Genomic DNA, 21,272 nt, shown 5'->3' on the forward strand with positions numbered 1-21,272 from the left:
GGTACAAGCTGGAGATGACTCAGACCGTTTGTTCCAGACCGTCAGAGATGCCTGAATGGCAGGGAGCAAACTTAGGTATTAGGGTCTGAGGGGCTTGGCTTGGGGATTTGCGACAAGTCTGCAAGTGGGATTGAAGGGGTGGAGGCCTGCTCAAGATGTACCCATCCTGTAAGCATATCGTATTTGGAATAACACTTGAGTGAGGCCAGAAGACATGCTTCTTGATATACAGATGGAGCCGGCGTCATGCTTGCAGGGGCTGGTGACTCCATCGCTGGGCCCCGGCATCCGTCGGAAGGGGGCGCACGTGCATGAGATGCATGTGCACCCCGTTCCGACTGAGGTCCCCATTGCCCCGGACCCCTCGCTAACCCTGCCCGTCTCCTTGAAGCGGAGATGGGCAGGGTCACACCGCCCAGATGCCGAGTAACTGGGACACATGTGCGTCACAGTCTGATGGAGTCCATCTCTGCCAGCGGGGAGGTTCTGGTGAGCGCCGGCAATGAAAGGGGTTCCATCTGTAGTTTTAAGTCAGGGAGACCTAGACCTTCTAAGACCCTTGGCAGTGAAATAGTTACACTGGAAGGTTGGGGTGTCATAGTCAGAGGCTGAATTGTAGAGTTTAGCATAATATTGTGCAAATTGGTTTGCAATGCCCTTGGGGTTCAGATTTTTTTCTATATTGGGGAAAAAAGATCTGCTTAAGTCTGTCTAGCTTGCTGGGCACGGAGTTTATGAGTTCACATTCTACCTGACCTGTTACCGAACACATCAAATTTTTTACACATTCTTTTGAATTTAAAGCTGAGTGCGAACAAGCTAGGAGAAGCTTCTAAAGTGGACTACACACATTTGAAAGTTCCTTCTTGAGATCCTTGGAGGGGTTGGCTTTTTTTTTTTTAGAATCTAATTCTTTCAGTTTGGATTTGGACTGTAGTTGTTTAAGAGTGGCACCTGCTTGGATAGCAGCACCACTAGTGACAGCCTTAAATGCGCACCAGTGATTGATAGTGGACGTATCCTGAGGGGAGTTATTGGCCATATAGGTGTCCATGGAGTCCGACACATCACTGACCCCATTGATCGGCTGGGGAAAAGCTTTCTCACATTGTTCAATGCCCCACAAGATAGAGATTTTACGGCAGATGTATAAAACCATTATAAGGAAGAAGTGAGCCAGAGGAGAAGTGTTCCATGGCAACCAATCAGCTGCTCTGTATAATTTTATATTATGCAAATTATAGATGTTACGTCAATGCTGATTTGTTGCCATGGGCCACTTCTCCTCTGACTCACTTCTCCTCCCTTATCACTGCTTCATACATCTACCCCTTACTCTCCTAATATTGGATTTCCCATCCGTGGACCGCAGACCGGAAGTAAAATACCAGAATGCGTTCCACGGATGGAAATTGGCCTGTGTTCCAAACACAGGAAGTTTAGGTTACCAAGTCCGTTCTTTAGGAATAAAAATGTTATACTTTTATTCTGCTCATAATCCATTTGTTTTTGATATTTATATCTTTTAATACATTGCAAATACCTATAACCAGATACAGTGGTTTACCTTTTATAAAATGATCTATTCTATAATGAAAAGCATCAGGAGTACTTTGAGGAGCACTTTGTTTGGACCCACCGAAGGACTGCTCACTTCTACATACTCCGAACAAGTTGGACCAACAACCACCGGGAACTTTACTCCCTCACCCATTGCATATTGATGCACATCACCATTGGGAAACCTACTCCCTATCCCATTGTCTTTTGGGACTTCAATTATTTCATTTACCCGTACTGGATCCACCTAGCCGCATACTAGTGAGGCCACACACCACTTCTTTCTACCTACCTTCAGTGGTGACCAACCAACCACGCTAGGTTGTGGATTCCAGAGGTGAGATTACCATCTTGAATGTTACTACTGTACCAAACTGTGTTCCATACATCCACTGAGGACAGAGGATATTATAAGGTTATCTCTTGTTCTTGAATATACTCAGTGTGTCCATTATATATTTTAATATATTGTTTTATATATACTGTACATGCATGTTTTAGCATTGTATAAATAAATACTATCACTTTTTATGTGAAATTTATTCAACTTATAGCACTATATATTTTTTCTTTGTACCTTAATTCGGGTGCTGGATGGCTCCCCGACAGTCGGGATTCCGACAGTCATTACTCCGACGTGGGTATCCCGACTGCTCCCTCTTGGGAGTCCACGACCCCCATAGAGGGAGAATAAAATAGGTGGCGAGCGCAGCTCACCTCCGTGCCCGCAGCGTGGCAAGCACAGTGAGCCCGCAAGGGGCTTCATTGCGCTCCCCACACTGTGCAGTCGGGATTCCGACGTCTGACTTATGACTGTCGGGATCCCGACTGTCAGGTAATTATACCACACTCCTTTCTTCTCAGGGAACTGACTATTTTCATAGACAGATGCTATATCCAAATACCCCCACACAGGTTTCTTTTGGTAACTCCTTTTTTTTTTTTTTTTAACAAAGCGAAACCAACCTAGTTTCAGTAGCGGCTGCTGATCCCTGGGTAAAACAGCATAACATAAATGACATACAACATCACGGGTGAACTTTAATAGGATGAGAGATTCAGAAAGTGAGAGATTTGTTGAGAAATCTCCAGTTTTTTTTAAAGCGGCAATCATTTACACTGCAAAATCAAACTGGTTGTCGGGATCGGCGAGAAGGTCAGCGCAGAGTGTCCTAAGAATGGGCCCGCATCGGTACCACCCGCTAGGTCTTGGGCAGCAGCATCACTTACTCCCCATAGTTATGGCCATGGTTCCTGTATACGAAAGCAGTGGCGTAACAATTAGGCCGCAGCCCCCGCGGTGGCGGGGAGGCGCCGGGGGGCTGCGGGCGCTGGTGGATCTCCGCCAGCTCCCCACTGCATGTGGGTGCAGCAGGAGCTGGCAGGGGGGTCTGTGCGGCGCGGAGGTACCTGTTTAAGGGAGAGCCTGGAGGTCCCTGCGCCTGCGGCGCTGAGTATGATGCTGCCGGGGTCCCTGCAGTGAAGTGGAAATAACGCGCTATCTCCGCTGGAGATAGCGCGTTATTTCCACTTCACTGCAGGGACCCCGGCAGCATCATACTCAGCGCCGCAGGCACAGGGACCCCGGCAGCATCATACTAGGCGGCGCAGGGACCTCCAGGCTCTCCTTTAATACAGGTACCTCCGCGCCGCACGGACCCCCCTGCCAGCTCCCGGGGGGGTCCTTTAACGGGGGGGGGCAGCTGCAAAATTGTCCCGGGGGGGGCGGTGAAATTGTCCCGGCGGGGGGGGGCGCAAAAGTTTTAGTTACGCCACTGTACGAAAGATACTAAATTCCACCTCCAGAGACTGGACAGAAAAACAGGACAAGAGACTGAAGGAAAAGAGAACCGTGACAGAGGAAATAGAGAATGAAGAACAGACAAGTGTGAGGGGTACGAGTGGTATGCCATGGCTTGGTTTAAATTACGAGAACTCTACTCCCCATATTCTGTATATTATCAACACTCCACACCGCATTCAATATAAAACCAGGGAATGATGGTTCCAAGTTTATAAATTATTTTTTATTTGAGCCAATGTGAAATAAAGCTAATATGTATTATATACATATAGAATAGTCAACAGTAAATACAATTTCATATAATCAACTTCTTTTGATAACACGCAGTATGATTATTGATAAAAATCGTTGTAACATGCATTCTAATGATGTGACACAGATTAGTCCTGACACACTGTCCGGGAGTCACTAAGGCTTATTCACAAACTAACAAAAGCACAATGCACGTTATATTGTGACAAGCACCTGGCTCACCCGGGATTTGTGTACGGTTTGAGGATACTATGATGTTAGCCGCTGGATGGATCCTTGTTAAGGGTGGATAAGGGCCTTATTCTAGTTCACTCTTAGAGGAAAATTCCTTCTCAAATGGACAAAACCAAGTGCACTGTAGGGGGGCAGATGTAACATGTGCAGAGAGAGTTAGATTTGGGTGAGTTATTTTGTTTCTGTGCAGGGAAAATACTGACGGCTTTATTTCTACACTGCAATATAGATCTCACTTTGAAGAAAAACCCCACCCAAATCTACCTCTCTCTGCACATGTTATACCTGCCCCACCTGCAGTGCACATGGTTTTGTCCATTTGAGAAGGAATTTGCCTCTAAGAGTGCTCTAGAATAAGACCCTTAATGAGCTGGCATGGGAAAAAAGGTGCAACGTGGGCAGGACTGGAACCTCTGGTTTAATGCCAGGAAAGCAGATACAGGTAGACACACGCACAACATCTTCATACCTGCAAGTGCATTGGATTTCTCTGGTCAATAAGCAGGACTGGTGGTACCACCCTCACCACCCCAGTTTAAAGTCAGCGCTGATGTCACTTAACATTCATAATTAAGGCATAAATAAAGTTTACACATCTCTATTTTAGGAGAGACTGAAAAACGCTTAAATTAATGAAGGGTTACAAGTTGGAGCAAGTAGGACTCAGAGCTGCCAGAGGGCTGCAAATGTAGGTGCAGATGAAGCTTTCAGCTCCAAGAACAAGGAAGTGGGTCGGAGGGCACATGATCCACTACTGCATATAAGGAACATGTTGGAGCCACACTTTTTTGGTTTGTAAATGATCCTTACTGGTGCATACTGGGTAATATTTTACAGGTTAGATATCATGTACAGCGCAGCAAACTCCTATTCTACAGCACTACAGGATATGCTAGATCTCTATACATGAAAGATTAGGAAAGAACATCGGCTAATAAAAGTCTCCTTTCTGGAGGGTTAAACTGACTGATGATATTTTACAGAATGGGGATGTAATTATTAATTTTAGTCCTGTGTCTTTGAGAAATGCATTCTGCAATCCAGACCACATTTCGGCATTCTTGTTCCTTTAACTTAATGTAAGAGTAGAAGACACCATAGTGGAACTGGTTGTTAAACGCCAGCACGTTCATTTTCACCTTGAGAGAAAAAAGACATGTTATAGTAAGCGAGAACATCACACATAGGCACATAAAGGAATGCAGAGCGAGGATCTGATTCAGCGATATACACAAACGTCATCACAGCTCGGATTTAGTATGCAACTGCTGTGCAATAATGTGCACATGTCGCACCTGTTGGGATTTTTATTCAGGCGCCCCCTGTAGGCATCTGAGATATGGCACTTCTGTACACGCAACCATCCGATGTATATAATAATCAACCTTCTGAGTAATTCCCCGCTACCTCCTACAAATGGTCCCTGCCAGTCAGCCACTGTGAATAAGTCCTCACTTCAGACCGCCGCTGTAAGACATCACTGCAAAGACACAATGCAACTTATTCACATGCACAGTGGCAAAGAAAATGCCATTGTGCCAATCTCTCAACCAGAGTACTATGCCAGGTGGTGTATCCTGTGTGATGTCACTGTGCATATGCAGAGAGCTAATGCACACATTCTGTATGTATATGGAATATGGAAGAAAAAAGAAACTAAAGCTGGGTACACATCTATACAATCCCTGTTTTCTTGCGACCGTTGTATATTACCATATACAGTACTTACAATATCATACTGCAGCAATTAACGCAGTTTAACACTATTCTGCAATCTGATACTTTGTCTCAATTTAATGCTTATAAGAGCAACGTATGAAACATACAAAGTGAAACAGTTGCAGTAATACAATCAAGGTATAATTGCCGGCTGACTCTAGACACTTTCCCCCGTCTTTATAGCAGCCGGCAGGGTGACTAGGGACAGACACGGTGACCTGCTATAAAGATGGGGTGCATGTATATTATGATTATTTCTTTAAATATACATGGGGAGAGGTGAACGCTTCTTGTGCTGTAGGAGAGATGATGCAGCTACGGAACCCCACATGGACGTTCCAGCTTTGGCAGTATAGTCGCAAGGACTGCAGCATATCTGTCGAACGTGCGTACAAACTGCACTTTTGTTCCGATATGAGGCCGTCCTGTCGGATGAAAATTAAACAGCAAAGAACCGTCGACCGACCGAGTATGGACGGTCAAGACAGTTTTTTGCTGTTTATCGCTCGTACGGGACAGCGTACACACATATACAATTGAACGGCCGTCCGACCCAGAACGGAAGAACGACCCGACAATTGTACATATGTGTACCCAGCTTAAGTTTATACTGTAGGTTTTTATTTTAATGCATTAGTCAATATCACACATCTCACTACATCCCCCACCCCCCCTTTCAGCCGCTCCCCCCTCCTTCCTTTCATGATGCCGATAGCAGGGGATGGGCACTGATGCAACTTGGGCTAAATCGCACCATCATAGCCCTGCCCCTTGCTTTGCAATGCCGGAGGGAGCAGCCTGTAGGTAGGCAAGTATGCTCTGCACCTTCTGCAATGCAACATGGTTCTGTCAAGGTGCAAAGTTACTTGATTTTCATTTTTTCCCAGAATCCAACCCACTGACGTGAATACCAGTTTATTAGCCTTCACCTACTGACACAGAGCAAAAAACAACCGCTTCAAGATCTATTGCAGTTCTGGTATTGTATTTCTTACCTCATGTTCAAAAAACTTATCTTCTAATGTCTTTTCTCCAGTTCCAGTTCCAACCTCTTCAAACAATGCTCTGTACTCCTGCAAGAGACCAAGAGATCAATGTGATTTCTATGTGTCTAAAGAGACTGTTCTTCCCATGAAATGTCAATGTCCCAGGAGGATTGGTATGATGTAAAGACTGGTGATTCCACGAGGGTACGCTGTTCTCAGCAAGTTTAATGATGTTCAGATGCAGTTTAGTTATGTTAATCCAGGGAGACCCATGTTCTGAACTGGTGGCCACGTCCATAAAATAAAGTAAATGTGCAGCATCATGCTAAGGGGGGCCCGGCACACTGCCCTATTTGTCATCCGTCCCGGGGGGGGGCACCATACATTGCAAGAGGAACACTTGTACCCCTCAGCAGCACGGCTCAGCAACTGACCCAGACCCTGGGACACCACACGCTGTAAATGGAGTAATTTTCCCCATTAGCAGAGCTATTCAAAAAGTGACCTGGGTCAGTAATACTATAACTCACCTTTCTGCACTGTAATGCAAGGCCACACCCCCATGACTCATGACACACCCCCTGTGATACATGGCCCGCCCCTTTCACACATCCTACTGTAAATACATCTGACTTACCTTCTATAAGACAGTATTATTTCTGCAGCACATATGGAGAATTATTTTTTGAAACAGTTGAATTTGTTGCAGATAAAATGGGAGCTAAATGTAACCAAAACCCCATCAGCATTGTGCTGGAATTTCAAATCAAACTATATTTATTTTGTACTTAGTCTGCCAACACCTATTTAGTTACAGTAAGTGAACAATTATCATTGTGTCCACATGCAGGGGCGAATTTAGGTCTTAAAACATTATCCAGTTCCAAAACAGAAATATGAGTTGTATTGGCAAAAGCAAAAACAGGAGTCACCTGGCCTCACCTGGTCATCAGCCCAGCAGGGCTCTCATGCATGTGAGCATGCTGTGTGTCCCCCATCCCAGCAAGTGACGCCCCTATGCATGCCTCGTGTGTCAGTCCACCACTGTCTACATGCCCTATACAAGTGCATTAGGGAAGGTGCAGCAGGTACTTACAGCAAAGTATTCTGCGGCGGTCTTCACCTGTTCATAGTCCTCCGCATTGGCCAGCAGACGCAGCCCCTCTGGATAGAGCTTGCCACAAGTCGGGTACAAGGTTTCTCGTTCTTCCTTGTTAAGCTCAGTACCAAATGAATTGATAGTGATAATAAATGCCCGTCTGTCCGCCTCAAACTAAACAAGAGAGATAATGATTATATAAATAATAGAGACACTATGTATATTAGTAGCGTTACTAACTACTTACATTCCATACACATGTCAAAATCAATTGGCATACCTACCGTGGGCAGAGCACACTAAGGGCCTGATTCTAGGTCGCATGTACTAGGATTACAATTTTGGGCTCAGATCATTGGTCCGACTCGAGTAACTGAGTGTGTATCTTTGTGGTCGCTCTGTTCCCAGATACTAGACATTAGTACTAGACAAATGTTGTGAACGCTGCATACGCATGGCTTAGAATATATTGGAAAGCGCCCACAGGATGCATCTCTTATGTGCCAATGACCCATTGCTGTCCAGTTGTGCACCCAGTAATGCCCATGCAACCGTTGTTGAAAAGCAGCTGAGATTCATATGTGTCTCTGTTAAGCTGGCCATACACTTGTCTGATGTGATATATTAAGGCTTTTAACTTTTTAGAAAGCCAGTTGGGTAACCTGCTCAAAGTAACTCAGGCATCAGATAATCTTTCATTTTAACCAGCAAATGAAATCATTAATCATACATTGTGGTGGAGATAAGTGCCCATGGTCAGACCTCCTTTGGGGTTTGGGATTGCAAGAGAAGTGTTCCTAAGAAAGCGATGTCACGCCACCCTCTGTCTGGGCAGATTCTAGGGACAGCCCCCATCAAGGCATAGCCATGCCCTCCTTATTTGCCACCTTTTACTAGATCCTGGCCCATCTGTTAGTCTCCCTGATGATGTGTGGGAATTGATCATGTAAAATGATCTAAGGTGGGATTCTCTAAACTCAAAATGCGTTAAAAAAAACCCGCTATCGGGGTTTACCCATATTGTGGTATGCACTAAAGACCCCCCGCCGGGTTACCGTGATGGGGGGCATCGCCAGCAAACCCACTGCAGCCCCGAACAGACCCCCGCCGCCCCGCATGGACCCCCGCCGACCCCCCTCACCTGTGTTCGGGCAGCACAGCACGGTGCTTACCGGACCAGTGACCTCCTCCTCTCTGCACTGTAAATCCTCTTCCAGGTGCAGGGAGGAGGAGAGCCCACTTGCCCGCAGCAGCAGCCCCAGGTAAGGGAGGGAGGGGGGAGCCGCCGGGATCCACTGCACATCGCCGGTCAGATCGCAAAGGACAGCTCTTAACGCAAGAGCGGTCCTTTGCCATAGTTATCACATATGTTAGTGCATATGTGATAATTATGTCTGCGGTAGCCGGCGATGTGCGGCGGAGAGGGGCCGCGGATGTTAGAGCATCCCGCCCCATAATCTCTATAAATATGGAAATTGTTTTTAAAACAGTTTAAAAAATGGTTTTGTGTTGAACCATGAATATATCCGTTTGTACCTCTAGAAGCGGACACATAATGTCTTCGGTCGTCCCTCCCTGGACTTTGCAGAAGTTGTAGAATGCCTCTATATATGACTGGTGGAGAAACACACACATACATACATGATGTGAGAATACACTGTGTAACATCGGTACACTGTACTGTAACATCGCTCTAGTGTCTAGTATTCATGTTTCTGTGTACATTGCTCTTCTGGACAGATATCAGAAATCCATACAGATGTATCAAAGCTGCTGCTAGTTGATATTTCACCGACCTTTCCAGGGTGGATTAGAGGGTCGTCAATAAATCAACACCAAAAAGTCAGCATTGACAAAAGGTCAACATGCAGATGATCAATACTGACAAAAGGTCAAAACAAGCAAAATGTTGACATGGGAAAGATTGACACATGAAAAGGTGGACATGAGTTTTCACATTTTGTTATGGTGTCAACACTTGAAAACGCTGACCCCCATTTAGTGTAGCACATAGCCTCATATTCTTGAGGCTATGTTACTTCACCCGCCATGCTTCAGGACAGGTGCCTCTCTCTAAAGTATGAAAAAAGTCCCAAAAAACGTAAAAAATCGCGAAAAAAATCATGTCGACCTTTCATGTGTCAACTTTTTTTGTCAATGTCAGCCTAGTGCATGTTGCCGCATCTACCCCCTGCTGCCTGTGCCCGTCTGCTGCATACCTGCTGTAGTTTCCGGCAGCAGCTGCTGGTGTAGCACGGTGTCCGTGCCTGACTGCAGGGTGGGGGGGTGCAGTGCGGTGAGGTCAGTGCAGTGCGGTGAGGTCAGTGCCTATCCAGGCAATGATCTCACCACATGTCACTGCTTATAACAATACATATTCTGGATGCCTATCAGGGCCGGTGCAAGGCACCGGAGCGCCCCAGGCAAGTCGGGTGGGGGCGCCCCGGTGTCTGCCGCCCAGGTACCTGTCCTGCGGCGCTGTAAAGCTGGCAGCGGGGGGTCCCTGCAGTCAATAAGAAATAACGAGCGCTATCCGCCGGGCTATGCGGAAGCGCTTCTGTTTTGGAAACACTGGCCGCACGGCGCATGCGTAATCAGCGTGCGGCTAGTGTTTCCAAAACAGAAGCGCTTCCGCATAGCCCGGCGGATAGCGCTCGTTATTTCTTATTGACTGCAGGGATCCCCCGCTGCCGCCGCCACCGCCAGCTTTATATACACACAGCGCCGCAGGACAGGTACCCGGGCGGCAAGGGGGGCGAAATACCGCCCTCCAGTGGCCGGCGCCCTAGGCAAATGCCTAGATTTGCCTAGTGGTGGCGCCGGCCCTGATGCCTATACCCTACCATACAGATTGCAATCAGATGTCGTTCAAGCAGAGACAGCAGAAGGATTTATGACATTAGTACTGAAAGCACACTAACCTTTTTCTTTAGAGTGTACTGAATGGAATGCTGCACTAGTGAATACACAAATATTGCTATTTACAGACAGGGTTCTTACCACAGAAATTCCCACAGAAATTCAGGGCCATAAACCTGGACATCGCAAAGGACATTTCTTATCAGAAGAGCTTTCTATTGAGTAAGTATATGGATGACACTCTGACAGTCAGGATTCCGCCGGTCATTAGTCTGACATTGGAATCCCGGCTGTTAAATGCCCGACAGTCAGGACCCTGAATTACAGAGTCTATTCTCCCTCGTGGGGGTTCACAACCCCCCTATAGGAAGAATAGAACCTTTGGCGAGCGCAGTAAGCCTGCAAGGTGCTTCATATCGCTCGCCCCTCTGTCATATTGGACTAATGATTGTCTGAGTCATATCACACCCGTAATAAACACCAGTAATCATCCAATAAGGGACCTGTTGTATCATATAATATATACAGATGGAGCACCCCTGGTCCTTGCCCAGGGATCGCCAGCATGCCTGCGCTGGCGATCGCCGGCGCAGAGGCTCTCCATCTGACTGGGACACGCGTGCGTCTTAGTTTCCGGACGGCGCCACTGCAGGTCCCTGCTCGTCTCCACTTCAGGGAGATGGGCAGGGATAGGGGGAGTGGTGGCGGGGGGGGGCTTAGAAAGCACCGTAGCCACGGGACGTGCGCGAGCGTCCCTGGCGAGAGCCGGCAGCTGGCGGAGGCTAGCAATAGAATCGCCAGCCCCTGCAAAGATGGAGCCAGCTCCATCTGTATGATATATAATACATTCCTCTGAGTCTTATATGGGGTCTAGTCAGACTGTAAATTAAAGCGAGTAGGCGAAGGGCCGGTAAACAGAACACCTTATCTTTCCCCATAGCCTATATAGGGACGTTCTCCAGCACTAGGGACAGCTCTGATAAGAATACAGCATATGAGGTTACATTGCTGTACAGTAATGGCCCCTTTTATGATTCCATACCAGATCCTGAAATGTACATTGTAGAACTCGATATATAGCTGTCTCTTTACTTGCACCAGATATGAAATATATATTTATACAAAATGTGACAGACAGACAATACCTTATAGAGCTTGTTGCGCATGATTTCAATATTCATCTCATCCATGTCGTTTTCTGACAGGCAGTCTTGGAAGAAGTCAGCTAGGATTAAGTAGTAATATGTAATCATGTTAAAATCAGAGAACAAGGACTAGTGCTGTGGATTTGACATAAGATTTTGACTATATAGTGAAAATCGCATGCAGATCGTATAGGTTTCCGATTGGGTGCGATCCCGATACGCGCTCCTGTGACAGCACAAATCGAAACCCAGATAGACAGGGCAGCAATGACTATATAGTGCAAATTTAATGCAGATTGTATGAATTATATGTAAATAGTACATAGCACGATTGCATAGCACTCAAATCTTAAAGGTGCCCATACACGGTGCGATGATCACACCAGTTATTGGCTGGATCGCATTGCATCGCAACGCATGCGTTTTGCATGCGATGTGATGCGAGGGCAGTACAAAAAGTATGTGCAGCACATACTTTTTGTTGAATAGCAAGGGAACAAGGGAATAGCACCATGTGTACACACCATAAGACAGTAGTGATGTGGAGGCTGAAGGGCACAGAGTGAGGGAAAGGCTGGGGGGGCACAGAGTGAGGGGGGAGGCTGAGGGGCACAGAGTGAGAGGGGAGGCTGAGGGGCACAGAGTCAGGGGGGAGGCTGAGGGGCACAGAGTGAGGGGGGAGGCTGAGGGGCACAGAGTGAGGGGGGAAGCTGAGGGGCACAGAGTGAGGGGGAGGCTGAGGGGCACAGAGTTAGAGGGGAGGCTGAGGGGCACAGAGTGAGGGGGGAGGCTGAGGGGCACAGAGTGAGAGGGGAGGCTGAGGGGCACAGGGTGAGGGGGAGGCTGAGGGGCACAGAGTGAGAGGGGAGGCTGAGGGGCACAGGGTGAGGGGGAGGCTGAGGGGCACAGAGTGAGAGGGGAGGCTGAGGGGCACAGGGTGAGGGGGAGGCTGAGAGGCATAGAGTGAGAGGGGAGGCTGAGGGGCACAGAGTGAGAGGGGAGGCTGAGGGGCACAGAGTGAGGGGGGAGGCTGAGGGGTACAGAGTGAGAGGATATGCTCACTAGGTCTACAACAACAAGCAATAGGTCGACACCACTAGGTCGACATGGGGTTGTCGACATTGGGAAGGCCGACATGGGGTTTTTCACTTTTGTTTTGAGCCAACATGTGCCGACAGGCGGTATTTCATGCCCTACCATCCACTAGGGTGTGGTGGGAGAATATAATAGTGTGCCTCGGCACCGTGCCCGAAACATGGTGAGCGCAGTGAGCCATGTGAGGGGACACGCTGCTCTTTTTTAGTGTCCATGTCGACTGTGTCGGGACAAAAAATCACCACAAGTCCCCTAAACATCGTATTTGTTTGCAAACCATCTGGTTTGTGTACAAATATGAATCAGGCCTTTAACGGCTTGTTTCACAAGGTAGTAACGAAACAAGATGTTTCTCCTTCTTACCTAGAGGCGTGTCCACTATTATGGCATTAAACAGTTCTACAGGAGTCTGAGCAATGTTGACTGCTTCCATCTGCTCAAAGCTGCCCAGCGGATGGCACTTAGGAAGCAGTTCAGAAATAGGTCTTTGGTGTAGAGTCCCTGTTATCAGCAGGATCATGTTATCAATCATGTAGCTGTACCTGCAACACAAGCCGGAATGTAAAATAAAACAAGCAAATCATCTTCTTAGTGAAATTAGATATTGAAAATGAATCAATGAAATATTTATATAATGTCCTTTCTTTTTGCCAAGTACATTACAGCAATCTGAAGCCACACGAGGGGATGTGGTACACTAATTGGGGGTCCATGTGTTGAAAACTACAAACTGAGACAGTTAGTAAAGCTGTTACTGTACTTACGTTATGAAATCCAGAAATGTGGCAAGTGGCTGAAATGAGTGGTTTCTAAAGTAGTGGAATTCAGCCATAAGTTTTTCTTTCATTTTCCCATCAATTGTAGATACTGTGAGTTGTCCAGTCTCATTGGCCAGGAAGTTACCATAATCCGTGGTCTGTAAATGTAACTTCAAGTCTAGAATTGTAAGACATACATATCACCAAAATATTCCCAGCTTATGTTCTCTGTCCCATTATATATAGGTCTGACGCAGACTGGGTGTAACACCATTTTACTGTGAGCATGCCTAGGACAGAGCGTGCACACAATTTGGAACACATAGAAACTCTGAATACAACTTATACAGCCATGAAAAAATCATATTATTGGCAATTGATCAACAGCACTAGGAAACCTCTTGTGATTGGCTGCTTATTATTATTTATTTATTTTTACGGTACTTCTTTACTTTCACGGCGCCACTAGATAGGACAGATAGGACAGATAGGACAGATAGGACAGATAGGACAGATAGGATAGGATACGATTTGTATGCGATTTGACATAAGATATCGCATAAGATATAGGATAAGATTTACTATCCATTTCATTACCCCACTATCCACTAGGGCGTGGAGTGAGAATAGAATAGTGTGGCGAGCGCAGCGAGCCACCGAGCCCGAAGCGTGGCGAGCGCAGCGAGCCCCGCGAGGGGACACGGAATGTATTTTATGGAATTGCATGCAAATGGCATGCGATATTGGGGACTTGCTTTCAAACAACATCCGTGTCCCCTCGCGGGGCTCGCTGCGCTCGCCACGCTTCGGGCTCGGTGGCTCGCTGCGCTCGCCACACTATTCTATTCTCACTCCACGCCCTAGTGGATAGTGGGGTAATGAAATGGATAGTAAATCTTATCCTATATCTTATGCGATATCTTATGTCAAATCGCATACAAATCGTATCCTATCTAGTATCCTATCTGTCCTATCCTATATCTTATGCGATATCTTATGTCAAATCGCATACAAATCGTATCCTATCTGTCCTATCTAGAGTGGCGCCGTGAAAGTAAAGAAGTACCATTTTTACAGTAATTTGCACCAATTCTGCGTTGCAATATTATAAGCCATTCTATGAAGTTGTGTAATAGGGCTGCAGAGCTGGTAACTAGAACATTTAATAGCAGCGAGATCTACAAACTTTATCAAATTAGATAAATTAGACAGAGATAAAGTAACAATCAATTCTTAATACCCCATTCAGACCTTCTTCAAAGTCCCAGATTTTTGTGCTTGAACACACATTGGGTGACATTTAATGGGATGCGAATGGTTTTTTTGGCGATTTTTAGTAAAAAACGGCCGAATTCGCACTTTTCCCCAAATCTCCAAATTAATGTGATGCGATTTGCGGTAAAAATCACACTTTTTGCCACGAATTCGCATATTCTGAACTGGCGATTTTTCAATTCCCATCCAGATGTTTTTCCATTAGAAATTATACAAATCGCAAATTTAATGAGATGCGATTTCGGGAAAACGTTACACAGACCAGGTTGTGATGGGCGATTTTGACTGAACCATGCACAGACCAGTGTGATCTGTGCAATGTTCTGTCCATCAAAATGTGTAAAAAAGGCGTGGAGTCCCCCCTCCTGATCATAACCAGCCCCGGGCTCAAAGAGCCGGTCCTGGTTTCATAAAATCAAGGGGCAAACCGGGTAGGGGTCCCCCATATTTTTTTAAACCAGGACCGGCTCCTTGCGGCAGGGCTGGTTATGCTCACAAGGGGGGACCCCACACCGTTTTTTTTACACAAAATGTCCTGAAATGCGCACATTTTCATGACTAAAAATCGCACCATATCGCTTTTAAATAGTTAAATTCAGGTTAAAAAATGCGATTTCAAAAAATGTGATAAGGTGAGATTTCAGAAACTTCCTAAAAATGACATCCTATTAAATGTCACTCGTTACCTTGACATTTAGGTAGGTCTGAATGAAAATGGCCTGGGACTTTATGGGGCCTACAGACGGGCGATTACAGCCCATTTCCAAAGACCACTTAGAAAATGACCCTACATCGCTCCGTGTTTAGGGGCCACAGTGATAGCAATGCGCTGGCCTATGTGTCGCTATCGCCAGGCGACTAAGGGGTAGATTTATTAAGCTCGTGAAGTGATAAAGTGTCTGGTTTTTATCACCAGCCAATCAGTTCCTACCTGTCATTTTTCAAACCAAGCCTGTAACTTCACAGTTAGGAGCTGATTCGCCGGTGATAAAAACCAAACACTTTATCACTTCACCAAGCTTAATAAGTCTACCCCCTAAGATCCTGCAAGCAGGAACAAATCTTGTGAGATCGCCTGTCAGGGTCAGTGTTCTCACCAGAGACCCTGACAGATTACTCAGCGATCTTGCTGAGTGATCTACATTACTCAGACCGCTCAACACAGTAGCCCCATGTGTAGGCCCCGTAAGCCTCGGTCCATGACCCTGCTGCAAGCAATTTTCTGGGTCTGATGTCTGAAAGGGGGTTTACTGTCATTTGTCAAACACAGCCTGTAATATGGCAGTTAGGAGCTGATTGGTTAATACAAGGGGGTGTATTCAATTCTTTTTGCGAGCTGTGACAGCGAGCAGTGGTGACTGCTTGCTGGCACAGCTCGCAGGGTCAGTATTCAACTGACCCCCTACACATGCCGTTTCCCTAGGTGTTTGGAGCGAGTGTGAAACGGCATATGTGGCCGCTAAAACAGGGAGGCTCGCGGCTTAATGCTGTGGGCTCTCTGCAATAGCCACGAGCCTCGCTGTTTAGGGGGATCCTCACCGTCCTCTGACAACAAGGATTTCCCCGACGTGTTGTTGAATAGGGTGAGCAGCCGGCACGGGGGTTATACTGCGAGGATCGTTTGTTTTTGGCGATCCCCTCTGTTTAACTCCCTCGCCGGCTGCATTGAATACGGCCCTTTATCTTTTATCTCTCTCCAAGCAATCAGTAAGGAAGTAACGCTATCATTTCCACTTAATGAGTGTGTCATGAAAGTCATCTTTATTGTTGCTAAACTTAGTGACCACATGACAAGACTGTGAGTTACTGACTCATTATTGTTTCTGGAACATGGAACATGGAACACTCCACTCTGAACTCTACTTCCCTGTTTGCTTCACTTGTTTCTGATGACGGTCTTTATATGCCCTGGGATACAATTACAACTGATCAGGACATTTCATTACTGGAAACATATTTCATTTGTTGTATGACAGCTGCTATCAGAGATCAGAGAGAAATGCCCCTCATACATCAGCTGTTTATTACGGATCACACAGCGGCTGGAAAAACCGGAAGGAAAAATCCATTTTTCCCAATCATGACCGGGATCAGCATATTGGCCATTTTTTACTATGTTTCATTTCCCTGATTCCCCAGCAGAGCTCTGACCATCGGCAGATGTGTCTGGTGCAGCGGGTCAGGGAATCGCGGTGTCTGATGTATGATATATTAAAGTTAAATCATACGCCTGACATTACGGGTGCGCTTGAAGCTAACTAAGGGGGTTATTCAGACCTGAGATCAGATAACCACCACCCGCCAGAGTGAAATCCCGCCCCGGGCAAGGTTGTGAAAGCCATGTGAAAATATCGCAGCCCCGCGATTAGCTGCAAATCCATCAGCAACTCACTCACCATGAGACGATTTCCCCAGTATGTACATTCTGTGTGTAATCCAGAACCTACCCAGCCAGTGCGATACAAGAAACTGGCTGTTGGGGGCTGGAGCTGACGTCACAGGCCTTCCTGAAAGCCCGGGCACATTTGCGTTTTCCAGGGCACCCCCAGCATGATAATGGAGGGTTAGCGAACTGTGTAAAAAACCGTCGGCGCCGGCGTCCCTGTAGTGCTGGAGCGGGCAGGGGTGTCCGTGCCGCGGGGGGTACCTGCGGCGCTGTCATTGTGTATAAAGCTGGTGGCGGCCGGCGGGGTCCCTGCGGTGAATAGAAAATAACTATCGCTTCCCGCGCCGCCGCGCGCATAGCGCTAGGTATTTTCTATTCACTGCAGGGACCCCGCCCGGCCCGCCGCCAGCTTTATACACAATGACAGCGCCGCAGGTACCCCCGCGGCACGGACACCCCTGCCCGCTCCAGCACTGCAGGGATGCAGGCGCCGAAGGTTTTTTACACAGGTACCACCACCACCGCTACCCCCCCGGCACCGGGGCGCCCCCACCTCAACTCGCCTGGGGCGCTCCGGTGCCTTGCACCGGCCCTGGCGGTTTCCCTGACACTCCCAGAAAATGGTCGGTTCCCACCCTCAAATGCGGTGTTTCCTATCAATCAACTTGCAAATAGCTTGCAATTAAAAATACACTGGATTTTATAGACGGATGGCCTTGTGCATGCGCGCTACGATTCATACAGAAACATAACTGCTTAAGAGGGAGGTTGATATTTTTGTGTTGAACATGGTGACAGGGTGTTATTGGCAATATGCAGCATGTTAACATGGCAATGCATCCACATCCACAGTGGCCGTATCTTAAGAAATGTACAAGGTAGACTCTGCACCTAGCAGGGGCAGCATGAGGAGTCAGTGTGGTGACTAATGGAGTGTTGATGTTAGAGAGATCGGACGCACCAGTGCACTGGAGCAATGCTTAGGTAAGAACAGTGGGCGTGGCTGAGTTTGCAAGTACACCAGAGGAATGCTTACGACTCTGCATACTTCTGCACTTGAGAATCCTTGAGTATTTGTCACCACATATTTATTATTTATTAACAGTTTCTTATATAGCGCACACAAATTCCGCAGCGCTTTACAGAGCATAGTTATAATCAAAAACACATAACAAATTACAGCACAAGACAGTTTAGGACAAGTACCTGGTAAATATGGATAGTTGCATCAGGGGACAGGACACTGAAGCAATCATCAGGGTGGCAGTGGTTTATATATTCTAAGAAAGGCACATAAGGAGAGAGGGCCCTGCTCGTGAGAGCTTACATTCTAAAGGGGAGGGTTAGACTGACAAGGGTGACACAGAAGGGAATGAAGTGGCCATAAACAGGTTAGGATGAGAGATAGTCAGGTTTATGCAGGAGGGTGGGAAGAGGTCAGCTTAGTCTTTGATATTTCAAGTTTAAAAAAGCGCTGGGTCATCCAAGAGTAGACAGCAGAGAGACAGTTGAAGATATGAGTGAGGATAGAGGGAGAGAGATCAGGAAAGGAGCTGTAGATTTCAGTGCTATCAGCATAGATGTAATAGTGGAAGTCGAGTGAGCACATAAGCTCACCCAGAGAGGACATATAGAGAAAGAGAAGAAGAGGGCCAAGAATAAAATGTCGGGAGACACATGGAAGAGCAGGAGAGGTGAGGTCATTAGAGGTACAGCTGGGCATTTTCAAAACAGACAGTGCAAGTACAAGCTTTAACAGTGATAGTAAAAGTTGTTTGTAAAATGATGATATTATGGTTGAATTGCCAGATTAAGCAGCCAGGAGTAGTATGTTGTGTGGATGAATTTAACTCACTCAAAGCAGACTTTGGTTTTCTCAGTTGTTGTTTTTTCCTTCAGTTTCACTTTGGTGTAACGCTGGTATAACGCTGTAGTTATGAATCAGTTTTCCCACTTTAATAACGGCCCACTTCAATCTCGGCCCACAAATAAACTCCGGCCACAGCCGTATGCAATGACTACTGAAGTACTCTACCAATGCAATTCCCAATAATTGGAATCCACTCACTCAGTCCCCACCCCCTACAACACATAGCAATAAAACTGGCTTAGAAAAACAAAACTAGCATTCCAGGATACTATATATCACTTAAAATAAAAATAAATTCCTCCCTACACACAGGCTAGGTACTGTTGTAAAGTACACAGAGGAGATGTTCAGTGTGTTACCTAGATATACAAATCAATCCCACACAATAGATGTAATGCTCTGCAGTACAGAGGAGATGTTCAGTGTGTTACCTAGATATACAAATCAATCCCACACAATAGATGTAATGTTCTGCAGTACAGAGGAGATGTTCAGTGTGTTACCTAGATATACAAATCAATCCCACACAATAGATGTAATGCTCTGCAGTACAGAGGAGATGTTCAGTGTGTTACCTGTTGATGCACATGTTACCATACCCTCCAACTGTACCGAATTTGCCAGTACAGTACAGTTTTTAAGTCTGTACTGGCCATACTTGACGACTTTTTAAAACTCCTCTCCGGGAGAAGCCTGTAGAGAAGTAAAAGGGGGGCGGGAAGAGGCTACGTTGTGGGGGCTGGGAGAGGCTGATGTCACTAAGCCCCACCCCCATGACCAGCAGCCGCATCAATTTGCAGGTCCGTGGATGGTGGATGGCGCTAAAATGATGCAAAATGATGCGAAGCACGTCATTTTAGCCCCGCCCCCTCCCGCAAAATTCAGAGCTTTATACCGCGGGGAAGGGGGGAGCCGGGGCTGTAGGGAAAATGCGGGAGACTTACCCAACTTACCGGGGGGCCGTGAGGGGGACCCTCTCGGCCATTCCGGGAGGGTAGGCAAGTCTGGTACCGGCAAATATAGATTGTACAGAATAATCATTCCCTTCTCACTCCGCTCCGTGTCAGCTGCCTGGTGCGCCAGCTCTTCCCGGTTCCCAAGAGTGATTGCAGGTCGGTCCCGTGCGTCATGATGTCACGCGCCGGCACTGCGCACTCAGGGGAAAGGACATCAGCCCTCAGTCTCCGCATGTGCAGACTGAGAAACTGTGGGCGTGAATCTGCCTGAGGGCTGAGAGGGGTGCGGTGGCCAGCCCCGGCACGCGTGACTGGGGGATCATCATCTTTGCATCGGAATGGAGCCTGTCACTTCAGCACATCAGACTTGTGCACTGTACAGTGCAGCAAGTAGGTAGCTCAACCAGGCTGCACTTTGAATAATCTCCTCACTTGACTCTTGTCCATCATGTGACATGCATCATGTGCACCTGCTGCAGCTCATGTCACATGGTGGCTTGGTGGGCTGCTGGCATATTAAATAAGTATATTTAATGTACTTATTAATTAAATAAGTATATTAAATATACTTATGTAATATGCTAGCAGCCCACCAAGCCACCATGTGACATGAGCTGCAGCAGGTGCTGGGCCAGGGTGCCTAGGGACGTGACCACACCCACTTTACCCAAGACCACACCCACTTTACCCATGGTCATGCCCCTTCCTAAATGTGTACCGATTTCTGCCCTTCAAATGTTGGAGGGTATGTGTTACATCTGCCCCACCTGCAGTGTACATGGTGTTGTCCATTAGAGAGAGAATTTGCTTTTGCAAGTGAACCAGAATCAGGCCCTTGATTATCAGCAGAATAAAAATTGCTTACCTCCACTGACAAGCATTCGTGCCTACATCATTAGTCTCAGGAAGAAGCCCATAGAGGAGATTCTGCACACCACATCAGTGGTGGGGCTGAATTGGCTTGTCGGTAGGCCTCCACTCCACATTGTGGGAGAAATTTACTAAAGGAAATTTGTAAAAAAAATAGGTGTATTTGTATCCATAAATACACTTATATTTAACATTTACTATCCTGAAAATACTAAAATTCGTATTCGTATTGATAGCACATCAATACGAATACAAATTGCCGTATTTTCGGGATAGTAAATGTCAAAAATAAGTGTATTTCTGGATACAAATACACCTATTTTTTTTACAAATTTCCTTTAGTAAATTTCCCCCTGTGTGTCAGACAGGACCTGCACCTGGGACCAAAATAATTCATGGGTTGC

At 46.6% G+C, this 21,272-nt stretch overlaps 1 protein-coding gene across 1 annotated transcript in view; it reads right to left on the reverse strand.

Moving 5' to 3' along the window:
* Positions 1-4,177: 4,177 nt before the first annotated feature.
* The window catches only part of ATP6V0D2 (ATPase H+ transporting V0 subunit d2), a 40,017-nt gene continuing 22,922 nt past the window's right edge, over positions 4,178-21,272 (reverse strand). Inside the window, exons 2-8 of the mRNA XM_083186241.1 lie at positions 13,518-13,689; positions 13,117-13,295; positions 11,659-11,738; positions 9,191-9,268; positions 7,652-7,828; positions 6,565-6,642; positions 4,178-4,989 (exon numbers count right to left, since the gene is read on the reverse strand). Coding sequence (XP_083042367.1) covers positions 4,828-4,989; positions 6,565-6,642; positions 7,652-7,828; positions 9,191-9,268; positions 11,659-11,738; positions 13,117-13,295; positions 13,518-13,689 — 926 coding nt within the window. The 3' untranslated portion in view covers positions 4,178-4,827. The remainder of the gene's footprint in view (positions 4,990-6,564; positions 6,643-7,651; positions 7,829-9,190; positions 9,269-11,658; positions 11,739-13,116; positions 13,296-13,517; positions 13,690-21,272) is intronic.

This window comes from Crinia signifera, chromosome 5 (assembly GCF_055691185.1).
Source record: "Crinia signifera chromosome 5, ASM5569118v1, whole genome shotgun sequence".
Classification (NCBI taxonomy): domain Eukaryota; kingdom Metazoa; phylum Chordata; class Amphibia; order Anura; family Myobatrachidae; genus Crinia; species Crinia signifera.